This window comes from Lissotriton vulgaris, chromosome 6 (genome assembly GCF_964263255.1).
Source record: "Lissotriton vulgaris chromosome 6, aLisVul1.2, whole genome shotgun sequence".
Taxonomy (NCBI): Eukaryota; Metazoa; Chordata; class Amphibia; order Caudata; family Salamandridae; genus Lissotriton; species Lissotriton vulgaris.
In genome coordinates this window covers 1,284,961,198-1,284,981,948 of record NC_141694.1, presented here as the reverse complement: position 1 = coordinate 1,284,981,948, position 20,751 = coordinate 1,284,961,198, and the positions used below count along the sequence as shown (strand labels likewise).

The 20,751-nt window shown below is 44.0% G+C and overlaps 1 protein-coding gene across 1 annotated transcript in view; it reads right to left on the bottom strand.

Annotated features, from left to right (window-relative positions):
• The window catches only part of SOS1 (SOS Ras/Rac guanine nucleotide exchange factor 1), an 897,181-nt gene that overhangs the window by 422,868 nt on the left and 453,562 nt on the right, over positions 1–20,751 (bottom strand). Inside the window, exon 13 of the mRNA XM_086927418.1 lies at positions 1,706–1,809. Coding sequence (XP_086783544.1) covers positions 1,706–1,809 — 104 coding nt within the window. The remainder of the gene's footprint in view (positions 1–1,705; positions 1,810–20,751) is intronic.

Genomic DNA, 20,751 nt, shown 5'->3' with positions numbered 1-20,751 from the left:
ATATAGATTGTATAAAGTACTGTTTATCATACTTTTTTTTTTAAACTAACAAGTACCACAGGCGCCCTAGAAAGGAGAGGCAGTCCATCCCCTCCGGAATATCAACAGCAGCCTGCTAAATCAGTGCAAGAAACACTAATGGGAGCACAAAACACCGCAGGGAGGGAAATATATAATGCATCCCAAAACACTGTTAGGTAAAGTAGAGCGGAACACTGATTAACACCATAAGAAAGCGGAAGGTATACTCCATGGAAGAAGTGAGCTGAACGAGAGAAACACTATAATAGGGAGTAAGTGCAAGACAGAAAGCAGTGTGCACAAAGTTTCAGTGTACAAAAGAAAATCCTCTTATAAGGGATACTAAATACCATAAGTACACCCAGAACCGCCTATAAGGCATACAGAAGATGTTCCATGAGGAACACAGAACAAGACAATAGTGCTTGTGCACTAAATACCAAAATAACGGTTACTTGCATGTAGTCTGGAAAGAAGAAAAACTTCTATACCATAGAGATTGAAACCCCCTCAGGGCACAAAACAAACATATAGACTCCAATCAGTCTTGAAAGTTAGGAAGACAAAAATGACACCTGCCGAAGGCAGGAACACCTCACAGGGTGCCATTCTAAGGTGAATGTTTAGACAAGAACTAGAAGTCTACCAATGGCTTAATAGAAAGAAAAAATAGCGTCCCCCGACTAAGTCTGTGGGGGGCTAGGGTAGCAAGTCTGCTGGGAAGGCAGATGTGGATAGTAAACCGATTTAAGAGGCCTCACCGCCCAACTGTTCAAAAACCATCGTAATGCAGAGTCAGCATAGGCGCCCTATATACGGACGCCATCAAAGGGCATATTTTTCAAGGTGTTTTTGAACAGCCTCTGAAAACGAGGTGTGCAACCAGGCAGGCCGACGTAGTACCACCGAATGGGCCTCTTCACTTTCCTGATGTCATGTGAGACTCCAGAAAACATGGACACCAACGAGAAAAGACTTTTAGGATCAAGATACAAATATAGGAATCTTTTTTCAATAGAGGACTACATACTGTAGAAACCAGAGTAAACTTTAGCCTATTGGTCAGATGGAGATGAATTGGAGAAGAAAAAGCCAGGCACTGTGGGGTGGATATTTAAAATGAGGGAGTGGGGGAAAAAGAATAGACACCATATAGAATCAACAAAATACAACTCAAAAAAGCTACAAACGTTGTTCCCAGAGACTTTTTTCAAACGCCCACCTTTATGAATTGATTCTGAGCAGTTTATTAATTGGTTAACGAGGTTGTATGTGCACTGTCATTTATGTTTTCAACCCTTTTTATCAGTCTCACTAAGTGTGCCATTAGCAAATTCTATGCTGATTATACTTCAGCATAAACTTTTTGAACATATAAAGATACATATACATGCACAGATAGACAACATCAAGTTTTACAATGCATAACGTGGGATCAAAATAAATCGCAATACATCAGCGTTAATCTCTACATGAAAGTACAGTACTTTGATTGCAGATTATGAAAAACAAAGTATTGCTAGTGTAAGTGGGTGACGGAAATACATGATCCTCAATACTTAAGACAAACCATATGTAATCAATTTCATATAGTGCCACCAAATATTAGTTTCTAATTTACTGAGCTGTTATAAAGAATAAGTATGCTTAGCGTTTAGTTGTATCTGTCAATTGATGACAATACCTCGTACTGTCCCAATGAAGTCTTCCAGCCGCTCTAATAGACTTTCATCTCTCTCAAAGTCATAGAAATGATGTTCCACCCAGTGCCGACACACATTTAGAACACTGCAAATATAAAATCAGAAAAACTATTTCAAGCACAAAATCAAGTTAAATACACCACTTATATCAGTTTGATTTACAAATTAGATGTATGAATTTCCTGTAAACTATCAAGGGACAGATACAGCATGAATAATGAAATTATTTAGACACAAACACTGATCATACCAACCATTTTAGCTCTTGCCTTTGAATTTACTATCATAAGGAGCACAGGTATAGTTTGGTCAGCAGTTAAACATTCATTCATCTAAAAAGAACATTTACAGCAGAGGTAGGAGCATGGAAAACTACAGAAAAGGCACCACACATGCAAGATTCTTTTTTCCATGAGCATCTTGGAGTCAAATCTTGGACAATTTCAGACAATTTATTTCAAATATCTTATTGGGTTTTCAAGTGCATTCAAAACAAAGAACAACTGTATACTATAAAACAGTGTGTCCAAATTACAGCATGCCAATTCTGTGTCACAAGGACAAACATTGTGCATTTGGTAAATATCTGTCAACAACGATCAGCTATTTCCTTACGTTACTGTTTCACAATGTAATTATGTGTGGTTCAGGGTAATATTTGCGTCACACATGTCAACTATTTTGCTCATCAGATGAACATTCCAAATTAGAGAACATAAGCTTCTGTTCAATAACACAGATTCCTCGACTGGCCATTTACTGACTCTACATTTAGCTGTAAGAAACTTTTTCTTTTTGAGTTCCTAGGTGTGCTGCCACTGCCGGTAGGCATTTTGCAAAAATACGCTTGGTTTGGATTTTATGCCAAAGGGCAACACTCTAAACTGGTAGTGTACCTTGTACAGGTCTAACCTGAGGTGTTTTTGTGCCTCTGGGTAATTGGTATGTGTAGATAGGCATCCTTTAGGTCTAAGGAATATGTAAGGATAATGTTACTTACCCAATAAGCATCTGTTCTTGGCATGTAGAGCTGTAGATTTACATGCTTTGCATACTCCTGCCATCTAGTGTTAGGTCTGGATGTTTGAGAGTTGTTTTCCTTCGAAAAAGTCTTTCCTAGTCATAAGGTAAGGTGGCTCCTCCTTTCAGTAATAGTCCACACGGTCATCTACTCCATTGCTAGATTGTTTTCCCGCAAGAGGGTGAGAATGGAGTGAGTGAGTGTAGTATAGAGATGTCCATGCGTATAAACGATAATGAACAACTGCAACAAATACAGGGACCCGGGAAGGCGGGTGGGCACATGTGAATCTACAGCTCTACATGCCAAGAACAGATGCTTACTGGCTAAGGAACATTATCCGTTCAAGGCATGTGTGCTGTAGATGCACATGCTTTGCATAGACTACAAAGCAGTATGCTCTCAAAGTGGTGGCTAACCTGCAGATGTTGCAGTTGTTTGAAATAAGCGTTTTAAGTACAGCTGGCCCACATTAGCTTGTTGACGTGCTAACACATTTACACAATAGTGTTTTGTAGATGTGTGTGGTGTAGACCTTGTGAGAACAATGTTGAGATTCCAAACTGGGGCAGGAGGAATCCTTGGTGGTATTACTCTTTTCAATCCCTCCATGAAAACTTTGATTACTGGAACTCTGAATAGTGACAGACGTTGCCTGTTCTGCAAATAAGCAGCTACTGTTGCAAGGTGCAAACGAATAGATGAATAAGCTAGTCCAGTTTGCTGCAAGTGTAATAGGTAACATATAATGTTTTGTATTGAAGCATCTAAAGGATTGATATTTTTGTTGTTGCAGTATACAACAAATCTTTTCCACTTTGCTGCATAGCAAGCTCTGGTGGTAGGCCTTTTGCTTCTTTTTGAATATTCATACATTCTGGAGGTAAATTTGAATAACCGAACTCGATTACTTCAGAAGCCAGAAGGCGAAGTTCAGTTCTTTGGGATTTGGATGTCTGCTTTCTCCATGGTTCTGTGTGAGGAGACTGGAGGTGAGGCGCAGCTTTTGATGTTGAACTAGTGACCGCTCCAACAGGGTGGTGTACCATGGTTGACGGGCCCTTGTGAGAGGTACTATAATTAGTGTGAGGGATGTTTGGCTGAGCTTCCGAACCAGTCATGGAACGAGCGGGAGAGGCAGAAAAGCGTAGGCACATGTCCCTGACCAGTTGGTCCATACGGCATTGCCCTTTGAGAGCGGCTGTGGGAACCTGGAGCCAAAGCTTGGGCATTATGCGTTTTCTGCTGTGGCGAACACGTCTTTTTGTGGGGAATCCCCATTGTTGAAAGTACAGAAGGAGAACTTGTGGATGAAGTTACCACTCATCAATTTGCAGTCTCCTTCTGCTGAAAAGGTCGGCAATTTGATTGTTTACTCCTGGGAGGTGCACTGCCAGAATATAAATCTGGTGATGGATCGTCCACTTCCAAATGGCTTGTGCGAGTCTCGACAGTTGGAGAGTGTGTGTCCACCCCTGCTTTTGCACATAATACATTGCTGTCATGTTGTCTGTTCAGACTAGGACGGTTTTGCCTATGAGTTGAGTTTGAAATGCTTTGAGCGCTAGAAAATCTTCTAGAAGCTCTAGATAGTTGATGTGGAGGCCTTTGTGCTTGTTACTCCAGAGGCCTTATATTGTGTAATCTTGGAGGTGAGCACCCCAACCTGTGAGGACACTCAGTGGAATCGGGTCGATGAAAGGCCAACCTATTGATATATTTTGTGGGGTCAACCACTGCAGAGAGTGATGGGTGTGGCCATCTACCAACACTAGATCGTTTATTCAACCCTGCGACTGATTCCACTGACGTGCCAAGCACTCTTGTAGTGGACGCATGTGAAGTCTTGCATGAGGTACAATTGCGATGGAAGGAGCCATCATTCCCAACAGTTGTATGAACACTCTGGCTGGTAAGGCTTGGTTGGACTGAAACTGTAGTATCCTAGCCTGAATATTGTGAATTCTGGCTACATTGGGAGAGGTTAGAGCTTTGACTATCTAGAGTGGCTCCTAAGTAAGACTGTATCTATGACGGATGCAGGTGAGATTTATGAGCATTGATCGGGAAGCCCAGTTGATGAAGTAGGTCTTTCGTGATCTGCATGTGTTGTAGTCAGTTTTGGTAAGTGCTCGCTTTGATGAGCTAGTCGTCTAAATAGGGGGACACTTGAATATGCTGTCTTCTGAGGTGAGCCGCGACTACTGCCGGACATTTGGTAAATACGCTGAGCGCTGTAGTCACTCCGAAGGGAAGTACTTTGAATTGGTAATGCTTGCCTGCTATCACAAATCTGTGGCATTTGCAATGAGCCGGATGAATTGGAATATGAAAATAAGCGCCTTTAAAGTCTGGAGTAGACATAAAATCTGCCTTCAGTAAAAGTGAAAGTACCTGTTGAAAGGTCACCATCTGAAAGTGTTCTAACAGTATATAATCGTTTAAATCTCTGCGATCCAGATTAGGTCCTATGGAACTGTCCTTTTTCGGAATGAAAAAATATGGAGAGTAAACCTCTGAGCCCTGGTACTGTGTTGGAACCTGGTGTGAATGTATCTAGGACCCTAATAAATATTCCTGATTCATGCCCTTATGTGGTTATGATAAATCATGTCCTTATTAAGGCATAAGAATCTTAACCCATATTTAGTCATAGCCCACGCAGCACATATACACCAAGGCTACTTCCTTAGATTCCTAGAGAGCACAACGAGTTCTTTCGACACACCAAACCTTCAGCAACCTGGGAATTCCCCATGTCTTTGTTTTGATTTGTCATAGAACTCCTGCGATCACTAAAGGAACAGTCAGTTCTAAGTGACATCTTTTATTGACGTCTTCTGCCCAACCTTACGTTAAACACGGCACCTTCCAGGTATAAATATACCAACACTTGCCTTAAGCAACACACGGTGGTGTGGAGCAGAGCGGCTATCTACTTATCCGAAACCCAGCTGACGCGAGTGCCGAAGGAAGCCGTCCCTCCCCTTTGACACACCGGGAAAGAAGCTGCCTTATGTCACGCCGAGAAACCCAGCTCCGGTGTTTGCAGTCACCCTCACGGGTTACTGGGAGATCGAGTCCTGAGAAACGAGATACAAGACCTCCTTCATTCTATAACCAAGGTACGGAGCGGATTCAAACCTTAGAGAGAATTCTCAATTCAGATTCTTGGCAAAAAAAACAACTTAACTTAAAACTGCAGCTTACTTACTCCTTCCCATGTATTAGGTTTAGGTCAGGTACACAGGGGTAGGCGTATCTTAGAAGCACCAGTTGTTAGTCAATGTTTTTATGTAAGTAAATATTTTATCCGTTTTAAAGTATCATATGGCTAAGACACCATATCAATGCTTTTACAGTCTTATTTCATAATGCTCCTTTTACTGTACGCACTTTACTTCATGGTAAGTATTGCAATTGTGGCAATTCATTTCTCTTGCATGAGAAAGAAGACTGCTCAATAAAATAACACCTTTTATTGAAAATGCCCGTCTCTATTTCTCTGCACCCTGGTGTAATTAAGCATGCACGATTGACTGAGTGAAATAGCTGTTTATTGTTTTCACACGACTCTGAAGATATACTCCTTATTCTGGCGGAGCAAAGTTGTGATGTTATATGGTTGTCAGAAGCTAATCCCTTTTTGTCTAAATCAGGGAAGTTAACCCCACCCTATTCATTCGAGAAAGTTTGTAGCTGGCAAAACTAATTAAGTCTAACATGGTCAGTAGAGACCTAGATGACCTCAGTCCTACGTCTACACTGCTGTTTATGTTATTCCAATACGCAGAGCCTATTGGGAATATAAGAACTACACTACATGGCGCCCAACATTTGGTAAGGCGATAATCTAACGCTAGATAGTAGAGTAACTCAGTTGTGCTTTTCACACAGCCCCCTTTCTCTAGTAAAAACTCCAATAGACGTCTGGAGTGGGTGAAAGGTTAATATCTGCCGAAACTTAGTAGGATGAGAATCCTATGTATTAGTTTACGGTATAGTCAACGTTGAAGGATACAGTGTTCCAAAATATTGTGCACCTAATCTTTGTTTCCTTGAAACTTGATCTGCAACAAATACATTTCTGTCAGTAAAAATGTCCGACAGTGAGGATGAAAGGGAAAGAGTTAGACTAGCAGCTCAATTCTTAGCGGAGGACACAGTCATCCAAAATGTAGACCCTGATGCAATACTTATTCCGGTCAATATAAGAAAAACCATAACTATAAAACTTATAGAAAATGGGGTATCAAGAGGTGGTACAGTTGTATTTGTGGTAGGCGCACATGAATATCGGCAGACAGAGGTATTCTATTCCTGGATAACTTTTCCAGCAGCACATGCTGTGACAAGGTCGTTCCACTATTATAAAATAGAGGAATCTCCAGAGGAATACTCTCCTTTCGAGGAAATTGAAATTCCACAAACATACCAAGAGCACCTGCTCTTATTTAATGGCGCCCTAAAACATCAAAATCACACTACCAGACTCGGTCCACTAGGTAGACCAGGAGCCACGTGGCTGGTTCTAGCCAGCTACACACCACACCCAGACATTGAAGCAATGTCAAACGAAGAACTTAGAGTTAAAATAAAAGAATTAACAACAGCATATAGAGATTTAGTTCAAATTACACTTGACGGTACAACCTACCGACTAGACTAACTGATTGAAAATCCTGAAAAAACCTTTATTAAAAACAATCTCAATCCTCAAAAGAAGAAGTGGGAGGGTAATAAACAAACCACTTCCAGAGAAAAACAATTTCAGTCCAGAGGAAGGTCTTCCAAACGGAGAAATAGATCTCCAGAGGTAGGGGGCAAGTCTCCCCAAAGGGAGCCCTCTGAAAAAAGATACAACCTGAAGGATAGGGATAAATTGAGAAAACCTGACAGATATCAAGATATTGACACACGTCCCTCTCGATCTTTTCAGACTTCCTCACAGAAATCGGAAAGAAGAGGACGGTCAGAACACAAGGAAGAGCACGTCGAGTCCAAAGACAAAGAACCTGCTCATAAAAGTAAAAAATCACAATTTCCCAGAAAGAAGGTAGCAAGTGTTAAAATTAAACATGCCGAGAATTCTGAGGACACAACTGAAAAACTGAGAGTGGGCCCAGACAATGCTAGAAAGCGCAGCAGAAGTGACCATAGCTCGCAAGATCCTGATGAATCTTCTGGAGAAAGGACACGAATTAATACATTCAAGTGGAAACTGCAGACACGCGAGTTAGCGTGCCCCATAAACTATATGAAATAAGATTACGTATAGAGGGAGATAAAACTAGGAAAATAAAAGGTCTCTTTTGGGAGAATCTATCTAAAGGCTATGATATCCTGTTAGCTGAAAAAGACTGGCCACCAGAGTCTGTCAGGGAGTGCCCTCATGGCGAAGAAATGATTATGCCTGCCTTCTCAAATCATATCCCAATTCATAAAAAATACATATTTGCAAGAAAATGGGCAGTGGCCCAAGCCCCTGCTTTATATAAAAATTACATAGGATGGGATGAGGATTCTCCTCCCCACAAAATCCAGTTAAAAAATCAACTTACTGCACAAAGGCAGTACCCAGTTAAACAAGAAGCTAAAAAGCAAGTCAGGGAGATCTTAGATCAACTTGAATATCAAGGGGTGATTGAAACATGCACCTCACAAATGAACAATCCTTTGTTTCCTGTCTCCAAGCCAGACGATTCATATCGTCTAGTTTTGGACTACAGACATCTAAACTCCTGCTGTAAAACTTTTGCAGTCCAAAACTCACACAGTGCAGCACTAATTAATAACATTGTGCGCAAGAAATATAAAACATTAGATATCTCTAATGGATTCTTCTGTCAAAACATTGCACTTGAAAGCAGGTATTTGACCCCTTTCTCAATAATGGGGTCGCAAAAACAATTTTGTCGACTCCCACAGGGATTCAAGAATAGCCCAGGATTATTCTCAGCAAGGTAGCAGAATTACTGCAAATGTATGATGATGAGGCATTATCCTATGTCGATGACATCTATCTTACAGACGATGACCTGGAAACTCACTTGAAAAGAGTGAACACCATGATACTTGGGTTCGCATCGGAAGGTTACAAATTCAACTTTAAAAAGTCAAGAATAGCCCATCTAACTTTCCTGTTTTTAGGATATGAATTATCAAGTGAAGGCAAAAGCCTAGCAGACAATTTCTTACAGAAATGTGCAGTACTCCAAGCCCCTAAAACGCTGAAGAATTTACAATCAATACTAGGTTTCCTGAATTTCGGAAGAACATACATTCTAAATTATACATAAAGGGTTAAACCTCTCTACGAATTAATAAAACCTGATTTCAAACCGAATAATTGGACTCCAAAACACACAGAAATTTTGAGATTACAGACATGTTAACTAAAACTAAACTGCAAACACGTGCAAACGAACGCAATCTTGTAATCCGATTCATCCCAGGAAGATGCGGATTCACATACCTGACCTCTAATGAGGGAGAAACGGTACCAATAGCTTACAAGTCACATTTGTACACACAAGCTGAAATGAAATGCAGTTCTACAGAAAAAATTCTGACAGCAGTTCAAACTGCTGTAGCAAGAGAAATAGCCCTAGCCCAAGGCAAGAGAATATTTGTTTTAACAGCAGAATCAGCCATTGAGGCATTAACAAGCCCAAGCAATCTAAATGCTGTGGCATTAGATCCGAAATGGATACAATGGGAAAATTCTCTTACTACAGAAGACGTGAAACACTATTTTGATCCGAAAATGAAAAAAATAGAAAATCTGGAATACGAATATGAATATCCTCTGCCGACTGAAATCCTGCCTCTGGAACAGTACACCTGTGTAATCTACACAGACAGATTTGCACAACATTTTGTTGTGGAAAAGCAAATTTACAACAACGCGTGCGCGATTCTTAAAGGTCGTTGGCGCTTAAGTAAATTCAGACCAATGGTCACAAAACCGAATCATTCAGAAACTGTACAGCTCAACGAGCTGAAATAAGATCTCTAAAGATGGCGCTTGAATTCCAAACACTAATAGTGTGCGATTCACATTACTGTGTCCAGTCTTACAATAAGAGCATGCAGACTTGGATTCAAAACGGTCACAAAGATGACACAGGTGCCACAATAAAGCATAAAAAGCTTTGGGAACAAGTAGTTCTTTTGCAGAAAGAACTACAAAAGACTCACGTGATACATTCACTGAGTCATCAACGTAATGGCGTTCACGTTGCAGGGAATTCATTGGCTGATAGAGCCACAGCGGCAGCTGGTCAACCGGCTTCCGTAGCCACTAAAAAGAATTCAGAAAAGCAAATAGATGGAGAAACCATGCTGGCGGTAAAAGCCTCATTAAAAGGCGACAATGTGGCATTACCTCTCAACTATCCAATACATACATAATTGATGCGAACTCCGTTCCGTTTTCTCGAATCCCTGGAGTGGGGGATAGAGTAATTCCAAACACGAACCGGAGAATCTTCTTTATACAAGACGCACACATGGGATTGGGTCTGAGGCACCAAGAGATCTTGAAATCTCTGATAGAATTACAATCACAATACCGGTGGCCAGGGATGAGCGTAGAAATTTACAATTTTGCAATGAATTGTGAGGACCGCAACAGAGATCGCAGTTGTGAACCGGACCAGGCACCAGCCCAGACACCACTATTAGACAGCATCAGGCTATCTATGTGCAGACGTCCGACCGGATAAATGCGGCCCCATAATTATTAAGACTAGATTCACTAAAGATGTGGCCCCAGCGCTCGGCTGACGCCAGAACTGTTATAAAAGATCTGCAAGTCTTTATCGGCACGTACGCAATTGGCATGCTACATTCTGATCAGGGTCCTTCGTTTAGCTCTCGAGCTTACAAAGAGGCAATGAGCAGCATTGGCATTGCATTGAGGTACTCTTCTCCCTTCCATACTGAGGGAAATGCGGTTGTGGAAAGAAAAAAACATGACATAAAGCAATCTATAACAGCGAGGGTATTAGGTTCGGGTGATGGGTGGGTCAAACATCTAACAAGTGTCCAAAGTAGTCTTACCAATCTGCCAAGAAATTCTCTAAAGGGTTTCACTCCATACGAACTATTGTTCGGCACTAGAATGAAAATCCAGGATTTAGATAGTCAAACTTCAGTGGTGGAAGAAAAAACCTTTAATATCAAAGATCGTTTGGCTGTTTTACAGGACTTGAATGAAACAAGAAAAAGTCTAAGCTAACAACCACTGAAGAACCATCTGTCCCAGCAAGACCTGTCTGGATTCCAAAGATTGGGGATCTGGTCAGAGAAAAGATCGCGGTGAAGAAGGAATTTGGGCCTTCTTACAGAAAAGCAAAACCCGTCTTAGCTGTCAGCGGAACAAGATCAGTAGTACTACCGCTACTTGCTGGTAAAAAGGAGAACAGAGTTGTATCCATCGACCTGGTGAAACCACAATCATGTGGCCAATAATAAGTAGTAGGCCCAGTGGACTCCCAAGAAATAGCAGAAGACCAAATCTTGCTACGATCCAAGAGATTAAAACTGAAAGACTAATAATTTCGATAAACCATCAATGAATAAAAAGGACTATGCAACAAAGCCATGGAACTCATGCCTCTTGAAACCCAAATTGCAACAGTTCATGAAGAAACACCAGTCTATAATGATGTAGCCTCGGACTATACAAATGTAACAAGATAAAATGCAAAGATCAATGGAAATCCGGAAGCAATCCCACAAATTGACAGAACTGCATCTGGCTACTTTATCAACTTTGATGATTTTTCCGATGATCCGAGTCAACATGGAGATAAGCCACCAACAAAAACTTTCTAAAAGAAAATACAGAAGTTTTTTCAACTCAAAGAAACATATCTGATTTCCCCTTGGATTGAACTATGGATTGTGTTAGGTGTAGTTATCCTACTACTTTGGCTAATCTTACTTTTAATTTTGGGAAAATGTATTGATGGAACATACAGTACAATGGACACAGCAAGCCAGAACATCAACTTGGTCCTAAAACCACACAGATCCTCTCACATAGAGAAAAGAGAACTATCATCAGTGAATATCACAGCAAAGCCTATACCTGGTGGTATAGCATGGGACAGAACTGACTATGAAATCTATGGCCCGGTAGAGCTCTTGAAGTATCCACACCAATTCAAGATTTCATTAAGTGACTTTGTGACACCAAGTTCTTTCTCTGATGATTGGGACTTTGAAAATATTGATAATATGATGTCAGATTTAGAAATGTCAGCAAAATTTACAGAACATGATTATTTACAGGGTTCATCGAATTATGAAGAAATGTATTGTTATAACCACTATGGTCATCATTATCTGCATAAGTCTGCGAATCCTAGAAATGTTTTTACTTATAATCAGTGGGAACATTGTCCAACTCCGCCAATAGGCAGTTCAAAAACATTTTATGGAAAATTCCCATACTTTTCAGGGTTTAATCACACTGATCCAGAAATGTTTTATTTCAAGATGTTAAATAAGACAGGAATGAAATACATGCTGACAAATACAAAATTGATTTATTCCGAAAAATGCTATGATAAAATATCTACATTTGGTTTTGAGTTTTGGAAAAAAAACATTGAAACAAAAACTATCTGGGGGAACAAGAGTATGGCAGGTACAAGGTCTAGAAGCATTATTCAGAGCCTGCATGATCCCAGAACAAATAATGTTCCTGAATGACACAATTCAGCAAACAACCTGTCTTGGTTTAGCTAAGATAAAAGATTTAAATAACCTGTCTATACCAAAACCTATGCCTGATAGAAACACCACTACAGATGAGGGGGTAGACGTGTCCTATATTTTAAAACAAAACAGAACAAATCCTGATTGGAAAAAATGGTTGATCTGGCCCACAGACACTAATAACTGTCAAGATAGATTCCTGAACAAAATACAGGGGTTCAAACAGAACAGGCCAGACCCTAGATATTCCCAGAGACAACATCCAGGGATAGTTACAACATATAATGTAGGAAAACTATGCCTTGACTGGCTACAGAAATCCACACTTCCCGAAATCAAGCAACACTTAACTTTAATTAAAGAAGGTGCTGACTTGCGAGATTTCATAATGGGACCTCGCAAACAGCGTCAAAAACGTTTCATATACGCCGGTATATACACGCAGCTTACAATGAAGCTTGGAAATTAAAACAAATTGAAACTGCAGAAAAAATACGGGAAATTGATCGTATTAATTTGGAGAAATCACTTTCTGTAGTGGACAATGGGTTAACAACTCTGTCCTCCAGAATATATTCACTGGACAGCATTGTATCATCTGCTATTGATATAATAGAGCAGGACATGCTAATTTTACAATATGGCCAGTCCCAATTGCGTTCTATTGTACAGCTAGGCTGGACATTGCAAAACCTGCGTTGAGGCTATGTGCCATGGCGTTTAATCAACACAACGTAATTATTTTCTATCTTTAACCTTACTGATAAATAAATCAGTTTGGCACAAAAAGGAGCAGACTATACGATACTGAGCATTGAAAAACTTGAGATTACCATTGACAATGTCAGAAAGACCTGTCATTGAATGGATAATACATGGCACCATTACAATCCCGATAACAACTTTTCAGTTTCAATACTGCCAAAAATATATACCAGCAGGCCTGTATGAAAGGTATGGTAAAGGACACATCAAATCGACCTGGAATTTACCTTATACACACAAATGTTACAGTGAAGGGAAAAAAAGAGGTATTTCTTAGTGGTAATGATTGTAAAAAATCACTAAGCAGTATACTCCTGTGTCAAGGTATTAACTTGCATGGGGCCTGTGAAGGTTCTTCGAACAACCTTTCATGTCATCTACAGGGCACCCCTACTACACAGATAGAGCCATTTTTCAGACAACTTTCCAACGGTAGCTACGTTCTAATAAGTGACCACAGCTGCTGTGGCATGGTGCCAGGAAAACCCTATCTCGTAACTGTGAAGTCCAGGTCATTTTTCTGTATGCAAGTATTGTATCCAAACAGCAATCCAGACATGGAGTCGGCAATATGGCCTTATGTGAATATCTCTTCTAGTCGAATTGATACTTTAAGCAGAATGAAGTCTATTCTTTTACAGACAACTGTGCCTTTAACCTCGTCCAAAGAGACGTATGACCTGCAAGTTGCAAGGACAGCGGCAGAGATACATACCCTATTATCGATAAATTGCCCGGTGCATTTCGTAGAATGCAAATGCTACTTACCAGTATGCATCTGTTCTTGGCATGTAGGGCAGCTGACATTCATATCTGTGCATAGATCGCCGCCTAGTGTTGGGTCCGGATGATTGCACATTGTTGTCCTGGAAGAGTCTTCGAAGTATCACAAGATTGGTGGATCCTCCCCTGGACTACAGTGCGCATGGACATCGACTCCATCCCCAGATTGTTTTTAGCCATTGTGGCCAAGATGGAGTGAAACTCAGTGAATGATGACCATGCCATGAAATGATATGTGAACACTGCAGCTGCTACAGGCGCCGGGGAGGAGGGCGGGCGATATGAATGTCAGCAGCCCTACATGCCAAGAACAGATGCATACTGGTAAGTAGCATTTGCAGTTCGAGGCATGTGGGCTGCTGAATTCTTATCTGTGCATAGAATACATAGCAGTCCCTCCATTAGCGGCGGCCGCCCGTGCCAGCTGCAGCAGTTTGGAAAAGTGTCTTGAGAACAGCCTGCCCTACAGCTGCCTGCTGTTTGGAGTGCACGTCTACACAGTAATGCTTAGTAAATGTGTGTGTGGTAGACCATGTGGCTGCTCTACATATGTCCTCTAAGGGAATGTTTCCAAGGAAAGCCATAGAGGCCCCCAACTTTCTGGTGGAGTGGGCTCTTGGTGGAATGGTAAGAGTGCGTTTTGCCTTTGCATAGCAGATTTGAATACATTTCACGATCCACCTAGCAATACCAGCCTTGGAAATAGGGTTACCTTTGTGTTGTGTTGCAAAGGCAACAAAAAGCTGCTTAGTCTTTCTAAAATCCTTGGTCCTATCAATGTAATACATTAGGGCCCGTTTAACGTCAAGGGTATGGAGCATCCGCTCCGCCAGTGACTCTGGATTTTGAAAGAACACCGGCAACTCAATGGTTTGGTTGATGTGGAACTGAGACACAACCTTGGGTAGAAATTTAGGGTTAGTGCGGAGCACTACCCTGTTTGAATGAACTTGGAAGAAAGGCTCTTGGATTGTGAGGGCTTGCAGTTCACTAACCCTCCGTAGCGATGTAATCGCTACAAGGAAAGCCACTTTCCACGTCAAGAACTGAATCTCACAGGAATGTAGTGGCTCAAAGGGAGGACCCATCAGTCTTGTAAGAACCACATTGAGATTCCATTCAGGAGCTGGTGGAGTCCGTGGCGGAATGACTCTTTCGAGGCCTTCCAGAAATGCTTTGATGGCAGGCACCTTGAAAAGTGAAAGGTGCTGTCTATTTTGGAGGTATGCGGCCATTGTAGACAGGTGAATGCGAATGGAAGTAAATGCCAGATTACACCTGTATAGATGGAACAGGTAACAGATGATGTTCTGAATAGAAGCATCTAATGGATCAATGTCGTTTGCGCAATAGATGACAAACCGTTTCCTTTTTGCCGCATAACATGCTCTAGTAGTGGGCTTTCTAGCCTCCCGAATGATGTCCATGCAATTGGGAGGAAGGTTGAGGTAGCCGAATTCTAGGACTTCAGGAGCCAGATCGCCAGGTTGAGCTGTTGCGGATCTGGGTGCTGAATGTCGCCATGGCTCTGCGTCAGAAGGCTGGGTGTGAGATGAAGCCTTTGATGCGGTACCACAGAAAGTTCCAGAAACGTGGTGTACCATGGTTGGCGAGCCCACGTTGGAGCAACTAGGATGAGGGTCATCGAGTGCTGCCTGAGCTTGCGCGCCACCAGCGGTATCAGAGGTGCTGGGGGAAAAGCGTACGCAAATCTGCCTGACCAGTTCATCCATATCGCATTGCCCTGCGACTGAGGGTGTGGGAACCTGGCGGCGAAGCTTTGGCATTTTGCGTTCTCCCTTGTGGCGAACAGGTCGATCTCTGGATGACCCCACCTTTGGAAGTACGGTTGGAGTACTGATGGATGTATCTCCCACTCGTGCATTTGGTGGCTGTGCCTGCTGAGCAGGTCCGCCATCTGATTGTCCTTGCCTGGGAGATGTTCTGCCATGAGGAAAATGTTCCTCTGAATGGCCCACTTCCACATGCTCTGAGCCAGATGAGACAGCTGCGGAGAGTGTGTGCCCCCCTGCTTCTGAATGTAGTACATGGCCGTCATGTTGTCCGTCCGGATCAACACGACCTTGTTGCACAGATGTACTTTGAATGCCTTTAAGGCCATGAAGATCGCCATCAGTTCCAGTATATTGATGTGCATCTTCCTTTGCTGTAGCGTCCATAGTCCCTGCACCGTGTATTGGAGTACATGCGCTCCCCATCCCTGGAGAGAAGCGTCCGTTGTCAGGATAATCTGCGGCACAGGCTCTTGAAACGGTCGGCCCTTGCAAAGGTTTTGTGGATTCCACCAATGCAGAGAGTTGTATGCCCGACCGCTCACCAACACTAGGTCTTTCAACTGCCCGTGAGCCTGAGTCCACTGACGTGCTAAGCACTCCTGAAGCGGACGCATATGTAGTCTCGCGGGTGGGACTATGGCGATGCAGGAGGCCATCATGCCTTTCAAATGCATGAACACTCTTGCTGGAAGCGAGTGTTGAGGTCTGAATCTTTGGATCAGCGACTGAATGCTGTTGACTCTCACTGAATTCGGCTGCGCTGTGGCCGCCAAAGTGTTTATGGTCGCACCCAGATACTGCCGTATGTGGGTGGGCTGGAGATGGGATTTTGGGTAATTCAGTGAGAACCCCAGATCGTGCAAAAGGTGAATAGTGTGGGACACGTGGGTGGCGCACTGCTGGGCCGACTTCGCCTGAATGAGCCAGTCGTCCAGATATGGGTAGTGTGAGAAGGTGGCCTGATATGCAGTGCTCACTATTCTAGTGAACACTATGTATCAGTCCAACAACCCTTATTGATGATTGGTTGTAAGTCAACCTTATAGACCAGCTATCCTAGTAGCGTGGATACGAGCAGTCTAAGGCTAAAGACTCGAGAGGGCGTGTTAAGCCAGCTGTTATACCATCACATATACCCCTTGAACACCAAGTGAAAGGACACCACACAAGTGTTATGAAAATAAACAGTGTATTTATTAGAATCACAACAGCCCTGTACTCTTTATGAGGACAGGGTACTAAGCACAAAACAAAACTCTTACGAAAATACTTAAGTTAGCACAGTATATACAAATGCCCGAGGGGCACGGAAAACCATATACTCTGAAAGTTGAATGCGAAATTACTAGCAGGTAAGTACAGTACTAATAGGCTTTGGAATCGCTAGGACTTGACTATAGAATCTTTGAGATTACTTCTAGGAGACCCAGGGGACTCGGGTGCAGATTGTGCACTCTCACGCGTGATGCGGGACAAAGTCTATGGTAGCTAGTAAAAGCAAAGTTAGTGTTCTCGGGCGAACCCGAGCTGGTAGGAGGAAAACGAAAGTGGATTCTGACCCTTGGATAGTGAGGCTATGCTGGGGCACCGAAATGCCGAAGTTACCTAGCCCAGGGGCTGCAGCTGCATAGGCCTCAAAAGACGTCGGAAATCCTCGTAGACGGACCAGGAGCCTGGAAGAAAGATGCTGGCAGGCGACCAGTGAAGAGAGTTCGAAGTGATCCAAGCCTGGATCTTGAAGATGGATGACACCTGAAAGCAGAGGGGACCAAGTTCGTGACTACTAGCCAGTAGTCACGTGGCACCAGGAGGGCACCGGATGGTAGTCACCTCGACTAGGTGAGTGGGCGACGCTGTGCTCTGCAGATCCTACGGACCAGGAGGCGTTGTCGGCGACCAGGATGGAGGAGCGAGCTGTCCCACGATGGATGAAGCTGTCGGCGTCGCTGGACCCAGGATTGGGCAACAAAGCCTTGGCTAATTCAAGCCCACGCGGTGGACCTAAAATGGCGTCTTGAGTGGACCAGGAGGGTCCGGGGTGCTCCTCTTTTGGAAGGGAGCAAGGGCCAGTCTGGAGCAACCAGACCAGCAGCAGTGATGTCGTCGGGCGTCGTTAGGAAGGCCACAAGCCAGCAGGCTAGTAGCCAAACAACGCGGTGAGCAGCAAAAAGCAGAAGGGCCCCACGCAGATCGTGGAGATGCTGGGAGGCTGGACTTCGGTGCTGGAGCTGCTCAGGGTCGGGGCTTCTCGGACCCCAAAGCACTCACCAGAGGATCCCTCGGCGGTCGTGCTGGAAAGAAGTTGTGCAGTCTTGAAGATGGCCGGTCCCTCGAGGTCTCGTCGCACCCACGGTTCTCAGCTTTGCTGTAGAGGTGAGTAGAGGTCAGAGGTGCCAGGGAAGCCGGTTCTCGTCGAGCTGGGCAGTCGGATTCCGGAGGAAGGACTTGCAGCAGACCGCAGTGTTCTTAAGATGGTGCCTGCGGATGCAGGGTGACTACTCCTTAGTCACAAAGGAGAATCTTGAAGAAGAAATCTTGAAGTCCTTTCGCAGAAAGTCGTGTCTTGATTCCAAAGATGATCTAATTTGGAAGGGTCCCCGCTCCTGCCTTTATCCTAAAGAAAGGGGTGGGTACGCGACTAGGTCCTGCCCTAGGGGTGGGACCAGGAAGGGGGGTGGTTACACCCCTCTCCCATGCCGGACTTTCCCCAGGCCAGGGGCTGGTGTGCCCCTGGAACTGGCTCTAGCCGGCAGATGCGTAGTGAGCACCGGGGTGCCACTCAGCAGTCACCTTCCTGTAAAGCCCTGCCTACCCAGGATACACAAAACCCTGTCTGGGATGGTGCTAGCACCGCCCCTGACAGGAAACCCTTTGTCCAAGCTCTCCTCGCTGGAAGGACTCCCAGCAGCAGGAGGTCAGACTCGTGTCTGTGGTGGCAGCATCCATTTTGTGGAGCTGAGGCTTCGTTTAACTTTAACCGGGATTCACAGTTACATACATGTCGTGTCCCTCTAGAAGGGTGGAATGCTAACCCCGTCGCCAGAATTGGCGAGGGGTTAGTATTCCAATTCGTATGACACCTTACTCGACATGTTTTGATAAAGCAATACCAAAGATAGCATTTAACCGCGAGGATTATAATGCACTTAAGAGTATATGGTATGCGTTATCATGGAACAGCTATTAGGACTTGGTTCCGCAAGCTGCAAACGGGCTCAGCTCATGCCAGAGCACCATTTCACACGATTCCAAGCACTCTGCCTTCAGGATTGTCAAGGCCTGCCATAGGAGTGACTGATAGGAATCTGTGTGTCCATTTTTAGGGTTAGATATAGGTATACTATATCTATAGCAAAGGGTGATTACACCACCTTGCCCCAGCTGTCGTGCAGCCAATTGTGTCAGATTTAGATGGCCATCCAGGGGTGGCATAATACATGCTTCAGCCCCTGGTAGGCCCTGGGTACACCTATGCCCTGAGTTACAGGGTCTGATAAGGTGGCCCAGTACCAATTGGAAATGTACCTAAGGTACATGGAATCCATTTTACAGAGAGCAGTAGGCCTGGGGTCCTGATTGGCAGGGTCCCAGGTCGACTATGTCAAAAACCAGCTAAAACACAGGGCAAAAAGTTGGGGGCAACCATAGTCAGGATTTACCTTCCTACAGGTAGACGTGGATGTTTTGACGTCTCAGATGCGCCGCCACCTTCGCCAGGCATTTTGTGAAAACCCTGGGCGCTGTGGTGACCCCAAAAGGCAAAACCTTGAACTGGTAGTGCTGGTTCTGAATGGTGAACCTGAGGTACTTTCTGTGTGAAGGATGCAGTGGAATGTGGAAGTACGCATCCTTGAGGTCCAGAGTCGCTAGGAAGTCCCCTTGCCGAAGCAGTGGGAGAACCTGATGCAGCGTGAGCATATGGAAATGTTCTGTCAGAATGTAAAAGTTGAGAGGCCTGAGGTCTAGGATGGGCCTGAGGGATCCGTCCTTCTTTGGAATCAGAAAGTACAGGGAGTAAACACCTGTACCTCTTTCCCGCAGGGGCACGAGCTCTATTGCTCCTTTTTGCAGCATGACGTTGACTTCCTGCTGCAACAAGTGCAAGTGCTCGCCGGACATAGGACGGCTTTTTGGGGGTATGTTGGGTGGAGTGGATGTGAGCTCCAGCCAATAACCGTATTGGATAAGAGATCTGACCCACCTGTCCGTGGTGATGGACTTCCACACGGGTAGGAACTGCTGGAGTCTCCCCGCGACCGGTGTTGCGTGGTCGGGGGGCAGTGACAAGGCGTCACTGTTTGGTGGCGGTGGAGGACCTGGAGCTGTTATTTCCACGTCCTCTGCCTTTGACGTTGCCACGGTATCCACCCCGACCCTTGTTGGTATAGGAAGGTTGGGTGTTGCTCTCGTAGAATTGCGTCGACTGTGACAGTTGACCCCTCGAGGTGCCTCTACTATTGGAGCGACTAAAAGAACCACCCCGAAACTGCTGGGACTGCAAGGCACCCATGGACTTCGCAGTGTCGGTGTCCTTCTTCATCTTCTCTAGGGTGGTATCAACCTCTGGGCCAAACAGGTGGTCTTGGTTGACTGTCTGGTTTAAGATGGTAGTTTGAATGTCTGGCTTGAAACCGGATATCCTGAGCCATGCATGTCTACGAAGTAGAACGCTAGTGTTAATTGCTCTTGAGGCGGTGTCAGCCACGTCCAGAGCGCACTTAATTGAAGCATTGGTGATAAGCTTCCCCTCCTGTATCAACATTTCTGCCGCTTCCTTATATTGATCGGGTAAGTGCTGTAAAAGGGTCTCTAGAGTGTCATAGTGTGCCCTGTCATAACGCGCCAGTAGCGCCTGTGTGTTGGATGGATATGCGCCATATGTTGGCTGCCTGCGCAGCCACCCTTTTCCCCGAAGACTCAAATACTTTTGATT